Raw genomic sequence first — 17608 nt, 5'->3', positions numbered from 1 at the left:
AGATGATGAAATGTTGTAAAGCCATTTAAAATCATGTTATTAAAGAATATGTAAGAATCTAGGAAAATAGGCGCAATACCTTTAAATGAAAAAGAAAATTCAATTAACTAAAGTGCCTACTGACTGTTAGGTATGGAGTCTCTAAAATACTAGGAACTGTTTGTCCCTGTTAAATATATGTATCTGTGCATGAGAATGTGCAAAAAGAAAAGGCATCGAATAGTTATAAATTATGAAGTTCAAAACTATTTGGATTGATGAGATTAAAGGTGAGGCTTATTTTTTTTCCTCCCTACTTTTCACTTCAAGTACTATATTTTTTAAATAGTCTACTGGGAAGGGGACAGTGGAAACCTGATGAGCTATCCAAATTAACTAGTGACTCCAGATAGGCGAGGGGTAGAATAAGGTTTGCCTTGCTTGGGGCAATGGTCCCACGTTCCCTTCCTGACCCTGACAGACCAGAGCTCTCTGTCTGGCCCTGTGTGCTTTGCCAACTGCCTGAACACCAACGCACTGTGTCCTAGTTACCCACATGCTCTTCTCCATCTGTCTACATATCTGTACTGAATGTCCTCAATCTTTACATTCTATACTCTCAACCCTAACTGTTCCTTCATTCCTATTTCCTAGTGTACCGCCAAGTCCAGAAAAATGCTTCCCTCCATATATATCCTTTTTATTTCTGGGGTCTCAGTGGCAATAATTAAATAGCACAAAGCATCAACACTAGACTAAGACTAGTCCTTATTTATATAAGGTTGTACCTCTATTATACTACTATAGAATTACCTATTATCATAGCAAGAAAGAATTTCACCAAACTTGGGTATTGGTTATCCACCCCCTTCTGAAATCCTATAGTTCGTTTGTTTTAGTATTTTAAGGGCAGACGTGATTAGGGATGAACTCATCGTCTCCCCTATTTAGCTGATAATACCTGGAGGGCAAGAACCATGTCTTACTCATCCCACGATTCCTCACGGTCTAGAGTGTGACGCACACAGTATACGCTCTCATACAGCCTGTTAAGTGAATGAATTATCTTCCAGAACATAACAATTCAGTAACACTCTACATTTATACAGAGGGTGCCCCAAAAAGTATACACATTTTAAGAAAGGAAAAAACTGCATTAAAATTGTAATACTCAATATACACCGATAACAAAAGATGAATACAAATCATGTGTACACATTTTTTGTGGCACCCCTGGTGTATGGCAAAATGTGACTTTAGCATTCCACGTTCTTGAGTTAGCCAAGGCAATATTTTGTGAATAGGGTACAAGAAACTGTATTTTACGTAACCATCACTGTTTGCTTAAATTCAAGAGTAAATGCAAAAGAAAAAGTCACGGCAGTACAAGCGAGTCACAACAAAAACATAACTCTTAACAGGGTGATAATTTGACGAAGAAACAAGAACATCCCACAAAGCAAGTTTCTCCTGATGACCTGAATTACATAGAAACATAGTGTTCATGGTGTATCTGCCTCTTCAAGTGTGTTCACAAGATGTCTGCTGCTTCAGGTGGAAATTAAACAAACATCAACTCCATAAATCACGGGCCTGGGAACATGTGTCCTGCAACCAAGGGTGTAATAAACCAAAGACTTAGAGGGGTTGCCTCCTTTCCATGGCTACCATACAAAGATGAACAAGGGTCTTCATATGTTCATCAGCAAATTTATTTACCTGGTCTGCATGAGCTCACCTGGCACTCACCCTAAGAATTCCTAATAAGAACAAGGAAGGTACATGGTGAGCCTACTGGCTCATTAGAAGCCAAGTTCATTAGCAGAGCTACTCTGGAGAATGAGATCATTGAGACTCAAAACCGAACATATTCTTAAGTCTATTTTCTTTTCTAACATTACAAAAATAAACAAATCAATAACATGTGCACAAACTCACTTGAACAAAATCACCTAACTTCATCAAAGTGAGTTGGAAAATGAAAGAAGCCGCCCAGCCCATTCTCCACAGTTGCTACTCTGAATTTTGACTTTTAAAACCTCTATTTAATCTCCAAACGGATCTATATTTACACACTGCTGCATTGCCTTTTTCTCTTTTTTTTTCTTAATTAAAGTTTATTGGGTGACAAATGAGCAAGACAAACAAATAAAGAAACAAAAACCCATAGACGCAGACAATAGTTAGTGGTTGCCAGAGGGTAAGGGGAGAGAGGGGGTGGTAGATGAGGGTAAAGGGGGTCAAATACATGGTGATGGAAGAACTGAGAACACACCAGGGGATATACAGATGATGCGTTACGGAACTGTACACTTGAAACCAACATAACTTGACTCACCATTGCCTTCTTTATTGCAAAGAGTTACTTGCCTGTGCACTGGATCCATCCCGATACTTCCGTCACCTGCTTGTCACAGTCATTCATCCCTGTCGCTCTATGTTTATCAGCTCTTTTCGCAGAGGCTTCCTTAGCCTCTATACATTTGTACTGTCTTACACCTCAAACATGCACACACCTCTTTGAAGTACTTCTCAGTCTTTAGTCTCTTCGATGCAGCATGACCCAAACTAGACCCACTGTTCTTCTGACCCCTTCTTCTTGCTACTCTATTCCCTATTTTGCTTCATGAACACCGAAACAAGAAAGATAACAAGACACTTAGGACTACTGACAACCCATAGAACCCACCAGATCCTCTTCCTCAAAAACATTTTTAATATTTTCACTCTGCTTTCAATTCCCCAATACTGGTATGATTCTTGAGTTTGTGTCTAGACTATTAGAATTGACCTGACTTCACCTTCCTGAGGCTCATCTATCACTTACCCCGACACAAAGTCTGCTCATGGCATGCTCACTCTCCCCATACAGACCACATCCTTTCAAAACTCTACGTTTGCACCCTGGGGATGCCAGAAACCTTCCATGCCTGGCCAACTCCTCCAGGAACATTCCAAAGCCAGTTCAAATGTCACTGTTCTTCTCCAGTCTTCCCTCAGGCTTAGAGGTGTCCATTTACTGTGAACACACAGTACTTCATACAAGTCTCCACTCAGATCAAGCCAGGCAACATTTTTAAACACCTGTTGCATAATAGGGACACTGTGTTGAGCACTGGAAAATATAAAACTAACTAAGACCTAGACTCTATCCTTATGAGTCTCACAGTTTTATAGGAGACAGATATGCAAGAAAATAATCACAGTACAGCCCAATAAATGCAAAATGTCACAGAAGCCAGGATCGTTCAGCAGGGGTTTGAAAAAAATGAAGAGTTTGCATTCAAATGATCTGTTGAAACACCCCTTTTCACCTCCCCCTCCAACTAGTGAGCTCACTAAAAGGGTATTAATCATGCCTGTATTCTCAGAATTTAGAAGACCGTGCAGCACGTAGCAGGCACTCAAAACATTTCTTGAACGGAAAAATAGAGACTGCACAGTTACATATTAAACATAGTTTATGAATCATTCCATATAGCAATGTTCTCTAGAATTACTTGCCAAGTGAGAAAAATTGTGAGGAATACCTGCAAAACGATTAAGAATTTACAGTGGTGTCATTAGTAAGGGAGAGAAGTGAGACACTTGTCTCCCAGGTGCTCGCGAGGCGCTGCTTGGTTGGCCTCCACCTCACTCGCCAGGCCCCAGGCCCCACCACACACCCTGGGCAGCTCGCTGTTCCACAGGCACCCCCACACTGCCTCACTTTGACTTTGCACTTGCTGTTCCCTCTGCCTGGAAAGTCCTTCCATCTGATGTCCAAATGTTTCCCTCCTCCTACTCCTCCAGGTGTTGGCTCAAATGTTACCTGCTCTGTGAGGCCATTTGTGTCCACCCTATTTAAAAATCTAACTCTTCACGTCTTTGTTTTACTCCTCAACACCGATCATCATCTTACATACTAAACAGTGTATTTAGTTTATTTTCTGACTTGCCTTACTAGAATTCAAACTCCACGAGGGCAAGAATTTGTCTCTTGTGACTCTTCATTCTCAGCACACCAGGCACTCGATAGCTGCTTGTTAAAGGAATAACAGTGTGCTGGGACTACTGCAGGTATATACTAGAGGTTAAAAGCAGATATCCCAGGACCAGACTCCCTGGGGTAATTCTGGGCAAGTTACTTAAGCTTTCAAAACTTCCAATTGATCAACTGTAGAATGGGGATAAGTATAGTATCTATACCTCAGGAGCTGTGAGAATTAAATGAAATGATGCATTTAGAAAACTTAGAACAATGCCTGGCCCTATCATTCGCACTCAAAACACATCACTACAGTACTATTATGATTTTTATCATAAGTAAAGAAACCTTAAGATACATTCTTTAAAAAGTGTTTTAATTACATACAAATATAAAAAATATCTACAAGCAACACATTAAAGTTAGCTTTTAGCGTAAGTATAACGTGTCAATTTCTGGTTTTTAATAATGAATTTATGTGAGCACGTGAATAAATTTCTCATAATTTTGCTTCTTCTCTCCCTCAAACTCAAGCCTAGAAAAGGCTAAAATAATATTAAAAAATTGAAAAGATTTTAAATTCCCTTTAACACTAAACAAACAAAAAAAAATCAGTTTACAAAAGCAACTAAGAAGGAAACAACTTAGCAAAAAAGGAGACCAACAGGATAGGCAAGTCTTTACAAGTTGGGGATGTACTCCTGGTTGGAGAGGAATTTATTTTATTAACCCACAATAAACTGGATTAAAACAAAGGTGTACCCTTTTGAATTGTTATTTCTCTTTTTCAAAAAGAAAACTAAAGACCATCTCTTTCATGAAGCCTTTTAGATTAGGCTCTGGTAAAATCAGACAATCCCCAGAACATTTTTTTCTCCAAAGTTTTAAAGCATGTGGGAGCCTTTTCCATATCTTTTCCATACCCTTTACACATACACCCCTTTGTGCTGCTCTGGGACTACTGCATAAATACGCATTTGCCCTCCCAGGGTAGGCTAAAGGATTCACAGGACAGGGAGTGTATTTTGCACTATTTCTGTAATCCTGCCTGGCTCAGGCTGGTCACTGGAAGGGCAATTACATGTCTGTCTGAAGGCACACACACATTTATAATCTAAAACCTAGTAAGACCTGGTATTGCCTCTGAAAGAGGTGGCAGGCAGATCTCTGAAGATACTTCAATGGATCATGAAGTATTTACTAAGCTGTCATGTATTCAGCAGCATTAATTTGCAATACCCCTGTAAAATCACTTATATCATGGTAAACTGATTCAGAATTTCAAGCCAAGGGCCTCAAAAAACAAATGCCACAATTCCTAAGTCATTTGCGGAGCATAAAAATTTTAATTTTTTAAAACTCATGGTCACACACTACTAGTGTTTCTTTAGACTAATAATGTGAAGCTTAAGTGCATGGACTTTAGGGTGGCCTGGTGGCTCAGCTGGTTACAGCATGAGCTCTCAACAACAAAGTTGCTAGTTCAATCCCACTTGGGATGGTGGGCTGTGCCCCTGCAACTGAAGATTGAAAATGGCGACTGGACTTGGAGCTGAGCTGCGCCCTCCACAACGAGATTGCAGGATGACAACTTGGAACTGATGGGCCCTGGAGAAACACGCTGTTCCCCAATATTCCTCAATAAAATTAAAAAAAAAAAAAAAAGAGCACGGACTCTAGAACCCAATCCCACCTCTGCTACTTTCTAGCTGTTAACCTTGACGAAGTATTTAACTTCTCTGTGATGGTTTCCTCATCTGTAAAAACGGAGATAAGCCTCATAAAACTATGGTGAGGATTAAATGAATTTATAGGTGAAATGATTTACACAGGGGCCTAGAACTTGGAAAACATTGAATAAGTGTGACCTGCTATGATTGGCATTATAATTATTATTAGAAAGAGTTTTCCTCACTATCTCTTCTTATTTGATGAGATACTCCAAAAAAGCAAAGATATCCTTTGGACTTGTTGGTTATCATCACTTATAATCTGGTTTCATACATATATCCAGGTTGTGACAAATGGAACAGGCCCACTGGGTTTAATTACAATTCTTTTTCACACTCATTTTAAAGCATCACGAAAATGTCCATTTGAACTCCAGCTCTGGTTTTCTGTTTAGGTTCTCTGAAAGGATTAATTGAAAACCCCAGGTTGGCTGGAACATTCCCGCTGCTTACCTTTCAGTGCAGTAACTTTGTATGAGTACAGAGGATATCCATTTGGTTTCAATTTTCTAATACACAAACACTTCATTGTACAGTAAATGGCAACATGCTCTCAATGATCTAAGGGCACATTGTTTTTGCTCCTCTATTTTCTGTTCTACTTTTAACTCTGGTGATTAAGTTTCCTGTCCCCCACAACAAACACCTCTCGATTTATTGTGAACATCCCAACAAGTTTGTGGCTGTTCATTTTTTGAAAAAAAAAATATAAATAACAAAATCAAGTCAGTCTTACAACAGTTAAAATATAAAACCCAAATGCAAATCCATAAAGTTTCTGGTTACATTTTTTTTTTTCTGTTTATATATAGAAAACCATCAGGTAAAATATAGTTTTTAACACAGATTCACAACTCTGGATGTATAACTTAATTATCAATTGTATTTATACAGGTTAATAAAAGCTTAATAAATTTCCCCATCTTTTCATTATGACTAAACAGACCTACTTTTCTCTCTTTAAGGCATGAAATTGCCTTAGAGGTAGTATACAGTAAGGGGACTTAATGCTTCATTCTTTGGTGGAACTGTTCCCTACATAAAAGAATCCCATCTTTTAAAATATACCCTGGGTATCAGCCTAATTTCTGAAAAGTAGATGCACTTCAGGTTTTCTGAGATTTGAGTCTCATGTGGTCCAGAGAATCACACCAGTAGGAGCCACCACCCAGAAAATTAGACGAGCTCTAAATTGCCCCTAGAATGGTAAGGACTGCAAAAGGTGACAGTGCCTGACATTCTTAAACCCTCACACTCCACAGATGCAAAGGCTTTAGCCAGGGAGGGTAAACAATTTGCTTGCTCAGGCAGCTCCTGGGTTCCAGAGCAATGCTAGGACACAGGGCTCCTAACTACAGACCAGGCTGCCAGAGGCCATGGCTCTCTGTGCCACCAAGCCACGAGTACTCCTCGCATCCAAGCAGGAAAGGAGCTTCCTATCAATCTGGCAACACAACAGTAAGAACCAACTCCCAGTTATGCCTCAACTCCCCCACGGTAGCAACAGCGGAAATAAGGATCACTGCTTCGCCCAATGTCTGTAGCTTCTCTTCCGTTTTTCTCCCAAAGGATGAACTCCTCAAGCTGACTGATGGAAACGGTAATGGAAACGTATTGTTAATCCCTTTTCCTCCACCCATACTTCTTCCTGGGTCTGTGCCTCAGAACCTCAGGACCTTGATGTCAGGCCTGAATCAAAATAAATCACCCTTAAAACATTTCTGCACGTTATAGGCTTCTCACAACAGTAGGCTTCATAATAGGATTGGAAAATAAAGCCTAAAAATGCCCAGGTGTAGAGAGGTAAAGAGACCCTCTGAGCTTTGGTTGGTTTTGTTAGTTTCTATACAGCGTTCTCACATGTGAGGACACATAATGTTAGAGGAACTCTTTTTTTTTTTTTTTTTTAGACCATTCAGTAGTAGTCACTATTTTTACAAGAGAACTTACTTCTAAATCTTTCTGACATGCCTTTAATTTGCCCAAGATTGTACCTGTTAAACTAAGGGGTGTTCCCTGCAGAGCATGCTCAGTCAGCTGGAATGGTTAGCAGGCTGTTTGTCTTAGTCCCTACGAAATAGGCTGATTTTTCCATTTCCTGTTCTGATTTGTCACACAGAAAAAGCTGTACACCTGCCAAATTTAGTAAGACACTTAACAGCTATTCTTGAAGTTCTTGAATTTCATAAACCTAGTATGATTTTAAAACTATTTCTAAAACACAAACTAACATCAAGTTCACATTAGAAAAGTTTAACTTTGTAGTCACGCTTACATCCCTAAAGATTTATAATACATCTTTCAGCAAAATTCGAGAGAAAACTAACCTCTTCACATGTGGTTGGGGTACATTATAAATGTAGCTTATAACACATGTTAGGGAGCACTTACCTATTTGTTAAAAATTTAAAAATAAAATTATTCATTCATAACAGGTACCCAGTTGTATATTTATACATGCATGCTTCTGAATAGCTTATTAAGTTGGTTTACATACATATATCTCTCCTGACTGGCCTTTACATGGCTCAACGATAAGGGCTGTGTCTTCTACTTCTTTTTCTACCTTCCCTGGGTAAGAGGTGAATCCACAAAAGGTTAAATGCTTTAATGACAAAATGTGTTAATTCTAAAACCAAAACCCGTCTTTCTGCTTTCTGATATGCCTAATTTTACATTGGAATAATTCATAAACTGCTATAAGGCAAAACTGAATTATTTTATTCTCACCAGAACTGGACACACGCCTGATCCTCTGAGAAGATAAAGCTCGATCAGAATTGAGATTTCTGCTGTCGATATTCCGCCTCAAACAGGAGACAGAAGGCCCCACTTTAGCTTTTGGACCTGGTGTCTTCCTCAAACTGGAGGAGCCAGGCTTGGGTACATTCCTGCCTGAGGGGGTTGCAGTTTTTGAAGTAGAACCCTGTAAAGAGAATCGTTAAGGTTTTAGTCCTAATCACACCTTCCCCATAACATTTCCCTGTGGTGTTAGCTATGTGAAAAACAATCTGTTTCAGCCCAGGTATGCCAGATGAATATTTAATTTTCATTTTTACTGTGGAAAAAGTCAAACTCTTCATAGTTTGCTCTTCAACTCGTCAACATGAAGCGGTGACTAAAACTTGATTTTAGCCACCCATCTCAAAACTGACCTCTTTCCAAATTCACCACAACATACCGTGGCACCCAACTTAAACAATGAAAGCTATTTCTAGGTGTTTCCTTTCTTCCTTCTTAACCCCCTCTTGATGGCGTTCTCTCCTTTCTCCATCCACCTCAGGATAAGCCTGCATCATTTATTGCCAAGATTATGGACCTATGTCCTCAGGATCTTTCTGGTCTCACCAGCTTCCAATTCGTCTTCTGCTCTATGGCTAAGGTAATCTCTCTAAAGTCCAAACTAAGTTAGGCAGCTTTCCTCTGTCTTCCAGATAAAGTCAACTCTTCTTCATAAGGTACGCCAAGCCCTTCTGGATGGGGCAGCCCCTGCCATCCTCTTCAGCGGATTCCTTACTCTTCGTGGCTCTGCACTCCTGGCCCCAATCTACTTACTACCTGGAGTCCCCTTAATGAGAATATCCTGTTTCTTCATCTCTGGACACATTATTCCCTCCATTCGCAATACCCTTCCAATTCATACTTGCCCTTTTAGTTCCAGCTAGTGACTAGCATGGTATCTCCCCTAAAAGCCTTCCTGTTAACCGTCCCCACTGCCACCACTCCATTCCAACTCCTGCAGCACAGCAGCCTATATAAAGCCCCAACTTAATCCTTAACATCCCGTTTTGGTTTACTCTCTTATAGGACCCACTGCTCTGCGCACTAGGATTAGTCAGGGGCTTTCTTCTCTATATCCCAATAGTCACCATTATATGTCGCACACAGTAGGTACCCAGTCAATGTTCCCATTCTACATATCAGAAATGAGAGCCTGAGCCTTACTCAAAGAAGAAATTCTAGTGCCGTAAACTATAATTTGTATTCTCCCTTTACATAAAGAAAAATTGAGCCTCGTGGAGACTAACTTACTCGCCTGAGGTCACTTAGCTAGTGAACGATGGAGCTACAATTTGAAACCACATTTAACTCCAGAATCTATGCTCTTAACATCTAAGCTGCATATCGCCGCCCACTAGTACCCTTCTTTCTTTGTTTTATAAGTCATAAGTAGATAATTTCCAATAGAGATATGTTAACCCCCAGGCTGATGGCAGTTGAATTCATAAACTAAATGAGTTAAAAACTAACTTAATAGGGTAATATCCCTAAAGAAAACACTGGAAAGCAACATAAAATTGGCCAAGAAAAGCAGGCACTTCTACACGAACTCAAAGATCTTCCACCTCTACTGTAAAACCAGGTAAGGCAATCCCTCATAGAAAACTTTTTAAAAGAAAGTAAAGCAAACTTTTAACCAACTTACAAAAGTGAATCTTTAACAAATCAGACTTACTCTGCCTTTCGGGGCCAACATTCCACAAGACTTTGAAACCCTGTGGTGCATAACGCAAAGGACCAGGGTTCAAGTCAAAGGACCTGAAATTGAATCTCAATTTTATGACTCAGTAGCTGTGTTTCAAAGTAACCTCTCTGAAGCTTCCAAATGTGGCTAACAACTGCCCTGCTGTTACTGGAAAGAGTAAATGATAATATATAAAGCATTTAAATATCACTGGAAAAACTAAGGGACACAAAATATGTAAGATACCTGAGCAAAGAGTTTGGTCCAGAATGGGCATTGAAAAAAATATCAATTAATTTCCTTGTAGAAAATTCACCACTCCCTTTATCCAATACATGATCACCAAAACATAACCTGTCATCAGTAGCTATGCTCAACCTGCCCCAGATTAAAATCAAACTCCTTCTTCCAAATGAGAACTTGTCTTTAATTTCAGATAAACACTGACCAAACATCTGTGACACTGTAGGCCACCTACGGATTCAGTCAGTTCAAGGCTCAATTTAGCCCAACACCAACCGAGCACACTGAAAAATCCTTCTAGGACTGTCTCATCCCAGATCCAGGGCAGATTTCAAGCCTTTGCGTCCTGCTGAAGTGACCAAGAAACATAGGCGTTTGAGTAAAGCATGAAACAAATGTTCACTCCTTCAGCTCCCTGCAATTAGCACCAAGCCTATGGTCTGCAATGGTTTGCCCTGCCTCGTCCCCCAATACGTGGAAATGTGTAAGAAGTAAAATAGAGGTAAATGTGTAAGAAGTGAAAAAAAAAAAAATTAGAGGAAATTGTGCTTAAGACATTGTCATGGGAAAAGACTGAGTTTGGTGTTGCGTTTTTTTTTTTTAAATACCAATTGATATGTAAAAAGGAGTCAGTTCTGAAAATATGGGAACCCCTACTGCAAGATTCCTAAGAAGTGCTTCTTCTCCAAGATGTATTGACATCCATTTTAATCTTGTGATTCTATCACCTTTTCAGTATCACATCTTGAGCCTGAAAAACAGGCTCTCATTCTGCATAGGGAATATAAAGCTCAGCTTTACTCAATGCACACATCACAAAAACTTCTAATTTCAAAATTATATAGCCAATTTATATTCAAGGTAAATACTACTTACAGAAACTTTATGTTAGTTCTGCCGGCAGTTGGCAATAGATACACAATAAAGCTCCCCCATAAATCAAGGAGGAATACATGTATTGTTTTTGTGTCTATCTATAAACACCAAACTAAGAATACTGAATTACCAGACGTTATAATGTAATTTGGCAAAGCATCAAATTACAAATGATACAAAATTAGTTCTACATTGGACTTCGAAAGAACTTAAAATCTGAGTTTTGAAATAATGGGCAAGCCCATTACTTCAGACATAATTGTGGTGTATCACTCCTCCTAAAAAAGATGGTAAGAGACAGAACATCTCTAAACTGATCTAGCTCAAGAATGTCATCAAGTCTTTCCTAACCTTCCTTGCAAAAGGACCTAACAATCCCCTATGCACCCTGAAAACACTTCTAAACAGCTCTTGAGCACTTGACCACACTTCATGCTCCGTTCTTCTCGACATGAGCCCTCCACACAAATGTCTCCCGTCTGCCTCCTGCCCTGACACCTACCTCCATTCCTGGTGCACAGTACACAAGCCCAAGAAAAGCCTGTGTGCACTGAAAATACACTAAGTTCCCTCTGCCAAAAACAGGGCTGAGGATGAGTACGCACAACCCAAGAGTGGCCTGCCAAGTGTTTTTAAAACTCAGAAAACTAGTTTCTTCACGCTCTTGTCAAAACTTATGTATGTTTAAAGAAAAATAATCTTTGAACTTCACGTGAATTCTTTTTTAAGTGGAACTCTCTAGTTCCCCCAAATATCTGACAGGTGCTATAGAAAACATACTGCTCTTTCACTATATATGAGAATAAAACAGGTTTTATTTATTTTATGGAGGAGGAATCAACCCATGAAAGCTGCAAGAGACATCAGATGTGACCTTTGGGTCTCAAAAGATTACTGGCCCAAAGTCACATTAGCTGATCAGAGGCAGAATCCAGAATACTCCTGTTCACAGGAGAGGACGCCACTTCCCAGAGCTGCTTCCTCAACAAGAGATCAGGAGTTATTTTTACCAGCACTGTTTACCAGCACTCCAAAGCCATTTCTTAAATGTAGCCCAATACATTTTAAATTTCATAAACAAACCGTTTTCTTTCTCATAAACTATAATCAGATGTTTAACTTCAAATAACTACACTAAAATATTAAAGTAACTTGTTCTTTTAGCTTACTATTAAAGCAAAAGAAACATTAATACTCAATACAAAATAATGAACTTCAGGGTTTTTTTTTCCCCCAGGATGCAGGTTTCCAGTTAACACTCTAAAATGTACTGACAAGAGAAAGAATTACTGCATAATATATTAACACCTAAAAACAGATTTGCACACCTAATTCTGCAACATTATTGACTATTAGGGGATAACCAATTGCTAACACATCTCTCGGGTTCCTCCACCGTTCCCTGAAGCAGGCAAAAATTTCACTTACCAGAAACAGAGAACCACATTCAAAGGTCTCATTCATAAGATCCTTTTTTAGCTCTTGTTTTTCCATAGGCATCCCATTTTCATTTTCGCCCTTCTTTTCAGGGCTAATCCTATCGATGTTGGAAGTATATGTCATTTCCAAACATTTTGGGCTTTCCATTTTAACAGGGAATATGCCTTTGATCTTCTGAAAAAACGTAGCCACAGACCCAGTCTTACACGCTGAATTAGAAGAACTTGCTCTGTCAACATCTTCCTGATTTGATTTCACGGCAGATGTTGTTCTTGGAACCTTGTGGGAAGCATTTTTAGAATGAGTTGCAACACGCACAGCCTGGCTAGTAATGAGTTTATTAAATTGCTGCTTATGTGTCTTGTTAATTAGGATTTCTGCTTTTGTGTCTGCATTCAGGTCAGACCGTGGTGTTTTGCTCAAAACTGTCAAGTGTCTCGAGGAAGACACTGATGAGGGTGATGAGGCACTGCTTACGGGAGGAGGTCTGGGTGTGACCTTTGATAAAGCTGGGTCTTTGGACTGCAATGCTGGTCTCGACATAACTTTTGCCTTGACATTCTTGAAGTTCGGTCTTGGGTAACTTATAATTTCGGTTTTCCTAACTTTGCTGCCTATAGGGGTATTCGTCTTGGTTGTTGATTTTCCTAGATTAGGTTTAGATATGTTCATAGGTGCCCCCTTCAAGTTTGGTAAATTTCTAAGCTCTCGATTACTCTTCTCCACTTTACTACATTTCTCTGTCGCTTCAATAGGTGAAATAGAAAAGGTTGCTCTCATGGGTTCTAGGACTGGCGTTGACATGCAAATTGTATTTTCTGTGTTAATGACCATATCCTTAGCATCCCAAGTCAGTTCCAATGAAGCAGCCACCACCTTCTGTCCTGGTGGGCTACTTGGTATCAATTCTACCATACAATTTGGGGTTCCCAAATCTTTTTCACTGGAGATAATTTGTGTGTCTTCAGCCACAGTGACTTTATGTTCTGGGTTCAGCACTTGGGTTTTACTTTTATCAAAAGCCGACACCAGTAAAGGGCATTCATCATCTATAAGACAATCAGAGACTGTTTCTCTTAGATTTTGGCCCATTTCCTTTTGCCCGTATGAGCTCTCTGAATGTGTCTCATTATTTGGTTCATCTTTAGACAAACAAAAGAACTCTTGTAACACAGACCCATTGGGAACATCCATGCCATCAGAAACTGGTGTTAGAGCTTGTATCTCTTTATCTCCAACTAGTCTTTGCTGTGGCCCATCTGTGTACTCACTGGTGACATTTCCTGAAGAATACTGCCACTGATTTCCAATATCTGGAACAAAAACATCAGGCTGCATCACCGCATCAGAAAATGCCGTGTACGTTGTGTCTTGGACCTCTGATCCTGTAACTTGAGAGTCTTCAAAGCTAACTCTATCATAACTCATTCCTCTCACCTGTATCTTATCAGAATGGGAAGATGTAGGAATGGAACAGGATAAAGATTTATTTCCACTTTTCGTGCCAGTAGGCTGCAGATTTCCAGTGGTATTCAAAGACTGACTTTTTCCAATGGCATCACGTGTTATAAAGGTGCAGTTAACATTATCCACTTTCATGTCAAATGTTTGGTTTAGCTCCAAGGCAGCTAGGCAGTCTGTACAGTTCAAATCATCATCGTTAGGTTTCCACACAAAAGGCAGAGATGTCTCAACACTCTGGTCCTGAAATGATTCTAGGGAATGATAATTGTAATGCAGGTACTCAGGCTCTTTCGTATTTACAACTTGTGCAGAAGACTGACATGTGGAATCTTGCATATGTAATACCTCCTTACTAATGAAATCACTTGAAGACTTCTGGTGATCACGTACTTCAACACACTCAGGATTCAAAGAAATATTTTCACCAATGTCCACAGCAGAGTTGGTTTCATAATCAACTACCATGTCGTCTTCTGGGTTGGCAGAATTCCACTTCACACTGTCAGTTGAAGAGTTTTGTGTAGGTGGTGATTTTTTGTTGTATGCATGTGTGTTTCCATTTTTATCACTGATAAATAAGGACTGCAGTTTATCTTCTGTCTTGTCATCTGAATTATCATCATTCATCCTGAATATTAACTTTAAACCTCTGCCATTTTATTTCTTCTTTAAATTCTTTCAAATGAGAAGGAAGGAAAAACTGTCTCCGAAATTTTTCAGCACAGTTGAAAGCTAAGATGATCTGAAGTTGAAATGACTTGTTCCCTAGAAGAAATAAAATGATTAACTCAAGTAAATATTATAAAAATTAATGTGACCCCTTGACTAATTTCAGTCACCTTATTTTTTACATTTAGAACCTACAACTATGGATATGGATAATTACGATATTAACTAAAGCATCACCCCCTTTCAAAGATAATTTTTCAACAGAGGGCATCAGGCAAAATGGAAAACAAAGACATTGATAAAATTCCCTGTGTCTGACTTCATATCTGAGATGCTTTCTCCCTACTTCCGATAATTCTCAATTGTCACAAGAGAGAAGGAGGCTAAATCTGACAACAGTCTTGCCTTCTTGGTGGTTGACAGAGTGACCATTGGTCCTAACTTGCCTAGGACAGTCCCAATTTATGCCTATTGTCCCAAGATAATTAGTAACAATGCCCTTTTCATTTTCAGAAGGGTCCCCTACTGTTTCCATGGAGAGTGATTACCAAACAGACCAGGCAGGCACAACAAATGAGCTAAAGATCAATGAGGATTTGGGGCATTTGCATTTCTCTTTTCCCTGCTTTCATTCCCTATCTCAAACATATTCCATTTTCAAAGTTATTGAGTCTTAATAAAGTGGTACTCTATTGGAAGTTCCTAAAAATGTTAAGAGTTACTGTATGACACAGCAATTCTACTCCTAAGTATCTACTAAAAAGAAATGAAAACAAATACCCGCACAAAAACTTGTACACAAATGTACATGATTATTCACAGATTATTCATAACAGCCAAAAGTGGAAGCAACCCAAATGTCCATTAACTGGTAAATAGATAACACAATATACACGCACACACTGGAATATATTCTTCAGCAACAGAAAGGCATGGAATACTAATACATACGACAACATGGATATGATGCTACAACTTTAATAAAATACATTATACAATGTAAAAGAAGCCAGTCACAAAAGACTATAAATTATGTGATACTATTTACATGAAATGTCATGAATAGGCCAATCTAGAGAGACAAAAGGTTGATTAGTGGTTCTCTAAAGCTGAAAAGGGGGTAGGAGGGAAGGGAATGAGGAACGATTGCTGACTGGGATGGTGTGTCATCCGAGGGTAATGAAAACATTCTAAAGATTATGGTGACAGTTGCACAATGCTGAAAATATCGAATTGTACACTAAAACAAAATCATTTAAAACAACCCATGAAAGCTTTCAAATCCAAGGATTTCTGCAAGTAACTACATTTTTATTATGTTCGTAGTCAAACAGAAGTGCTTAAGAAAGGCCCAAATGTTTAAGCTAGGACTGCAAACAGTAAGGCAGTCCAAGCTAATCTAATCCTGATAGTTACTGTCAATCAAATGGAGGTCACAGTTCTTTTCTGAAGAAATAAAATTTCCATGAGAAAAAAACAGTGACATTCTGGGACTTATAAACATGTGAATTAAGAGTAGATCTCATTTTTCTATTTTGCAATCTTTCCTCTGTATTCAAGCTCCAGTGACCTAAATACCACTAGGAGAATAGAAACGATGGAAGAACTGCAAGGATCAGTATCTTCACTGACAGTGCTCTGTGTGTTTCTGGCCATGTATCCTGAAACCAGTCTGAACAGGGGGAAAGAAGAAAGGCTGCAATGTTTATCTCAACTGTACTCATGCATGTGCACACAAGCACGTATGCAGAGTCACACACACTCAAGGAGAGATTCTGAATCCTAAAATAAGGCCTGTATGATTTATATGCTGACGAAAAATGTAAATTAGTCATTTTTCCCATCATAGTTCTTTAGTTCATAAATCACTGAAGTAGTAGTTTTTTGGCTAGGACCTCAACGAAACTTTTTGTAAAACAAATGAAGATTTTTAATCATTGGGTATGAAATATGTTCAAGCTAAATGTTTAGATCAAGAAGTACATTCAATCATTTTTTAGAATTCCGTGTGTGGGGTATAAGTTCAAAAAGCACTAAATATGCTGCACCTTTTTGTTTCTATGAAGGATAATATTCATTTAAAAGATTCTGGTATAAGCAAGTATGAGTATTGCAAACAGAAATGTTTAACAAAAATTATAAAAGTTATCTGTCTCCCTAACCAGATTTATTAAATTCAATTGATAGAGCTTTTAGTACCTGAGCTCCCTCCTCCAAAGTACATAAAACATGATTTTTGTAAAAAACACCTGATAAAAACTGAATAAAGTAAATGGTTCATATGGCAAAGCATTTCAAGTTATTTTTTAAATAAATGTATAACAGGATAAATTATGCCACCAGTTCCACGTCATTCTGTTTAGGTTGTTTTTAGTTTTTCTCCTTTATAAATAACATATTACATTAGACACCTTTGTAATCATTGACTACTTCTGGTTATTTCCTTTGGAAAAACTTTCTGCAAATAAAAGCATTAGTGATACAATTTTTAAGGCTCTTGATATAGTTTGCCAAATTGTTAAATTTAAAAAAAAGCAGGATTATTTGTAATGTATATATTAATATATGTATATAATAGATATATGTACTGAGTATTGCTTTTAAAGCTTATGCATTTTGTTCAGCATTGTCTCCCAAGCGTTTTCCTATGTCATTGTAATATAAAACATTTCCAACGATTGTGAAATTCCACTAAAATCTAAATATTCTAGATTTACAAGACAGTAGTTTACAGAGTAATAAAAAATAAATATAAACCATTCAACTTTCATATAA

The 17608-nt window shown here is 38.5% G+C and overlaps 1 protein-coding gene across 8 annotated transcripts in view; it reads right to left on the bottom strand.

Moving 5' to 3' along the window:
- MTUS1 (microtubule associated scaffold protein 1) overlaps window positions 1-17608 on the bottom strand; it is a gene marked incomplete at both ends in the record, with an annotated part of 140624 nt that overhangs the window by 85590 nt on the left and 37426 nt on the right. For all 8 annotated transcript variants that reach the window (XM_081045442.1, XM_081045452.1, XM_081045447.1 and 5 more), the window contains 2 exons: window positions 8407-8602; window positions 12689-14929. In XM_081045442.1, the coding sequence (XP_080901568.1) occupies window positions 8407-8602; window positions 12689-14791 (2299 nt within the window). The remainder of the gene's footprint in view (window positions 1-8406; window positions 8603-12688; window positions 14930-17608) is intronic.

Source organism: Rhinolophus hipposideros (genome assembly GCF_964194185.1).
Source record: "Rhinolophus hipposideros genome assembly, chromosome: 4".
Taxonomy (NCBI): Eukaryota; Metazoa; Chordata; class Mammalia; order Chiroptera; family Rhinolophidae; genus Rhinolophus; species Rhinolophus hipposideros.
Note: the sequence above shows the minus strand (reverse complement) of the source record. Positions and strands in the feature narration are given on the sequence as shown.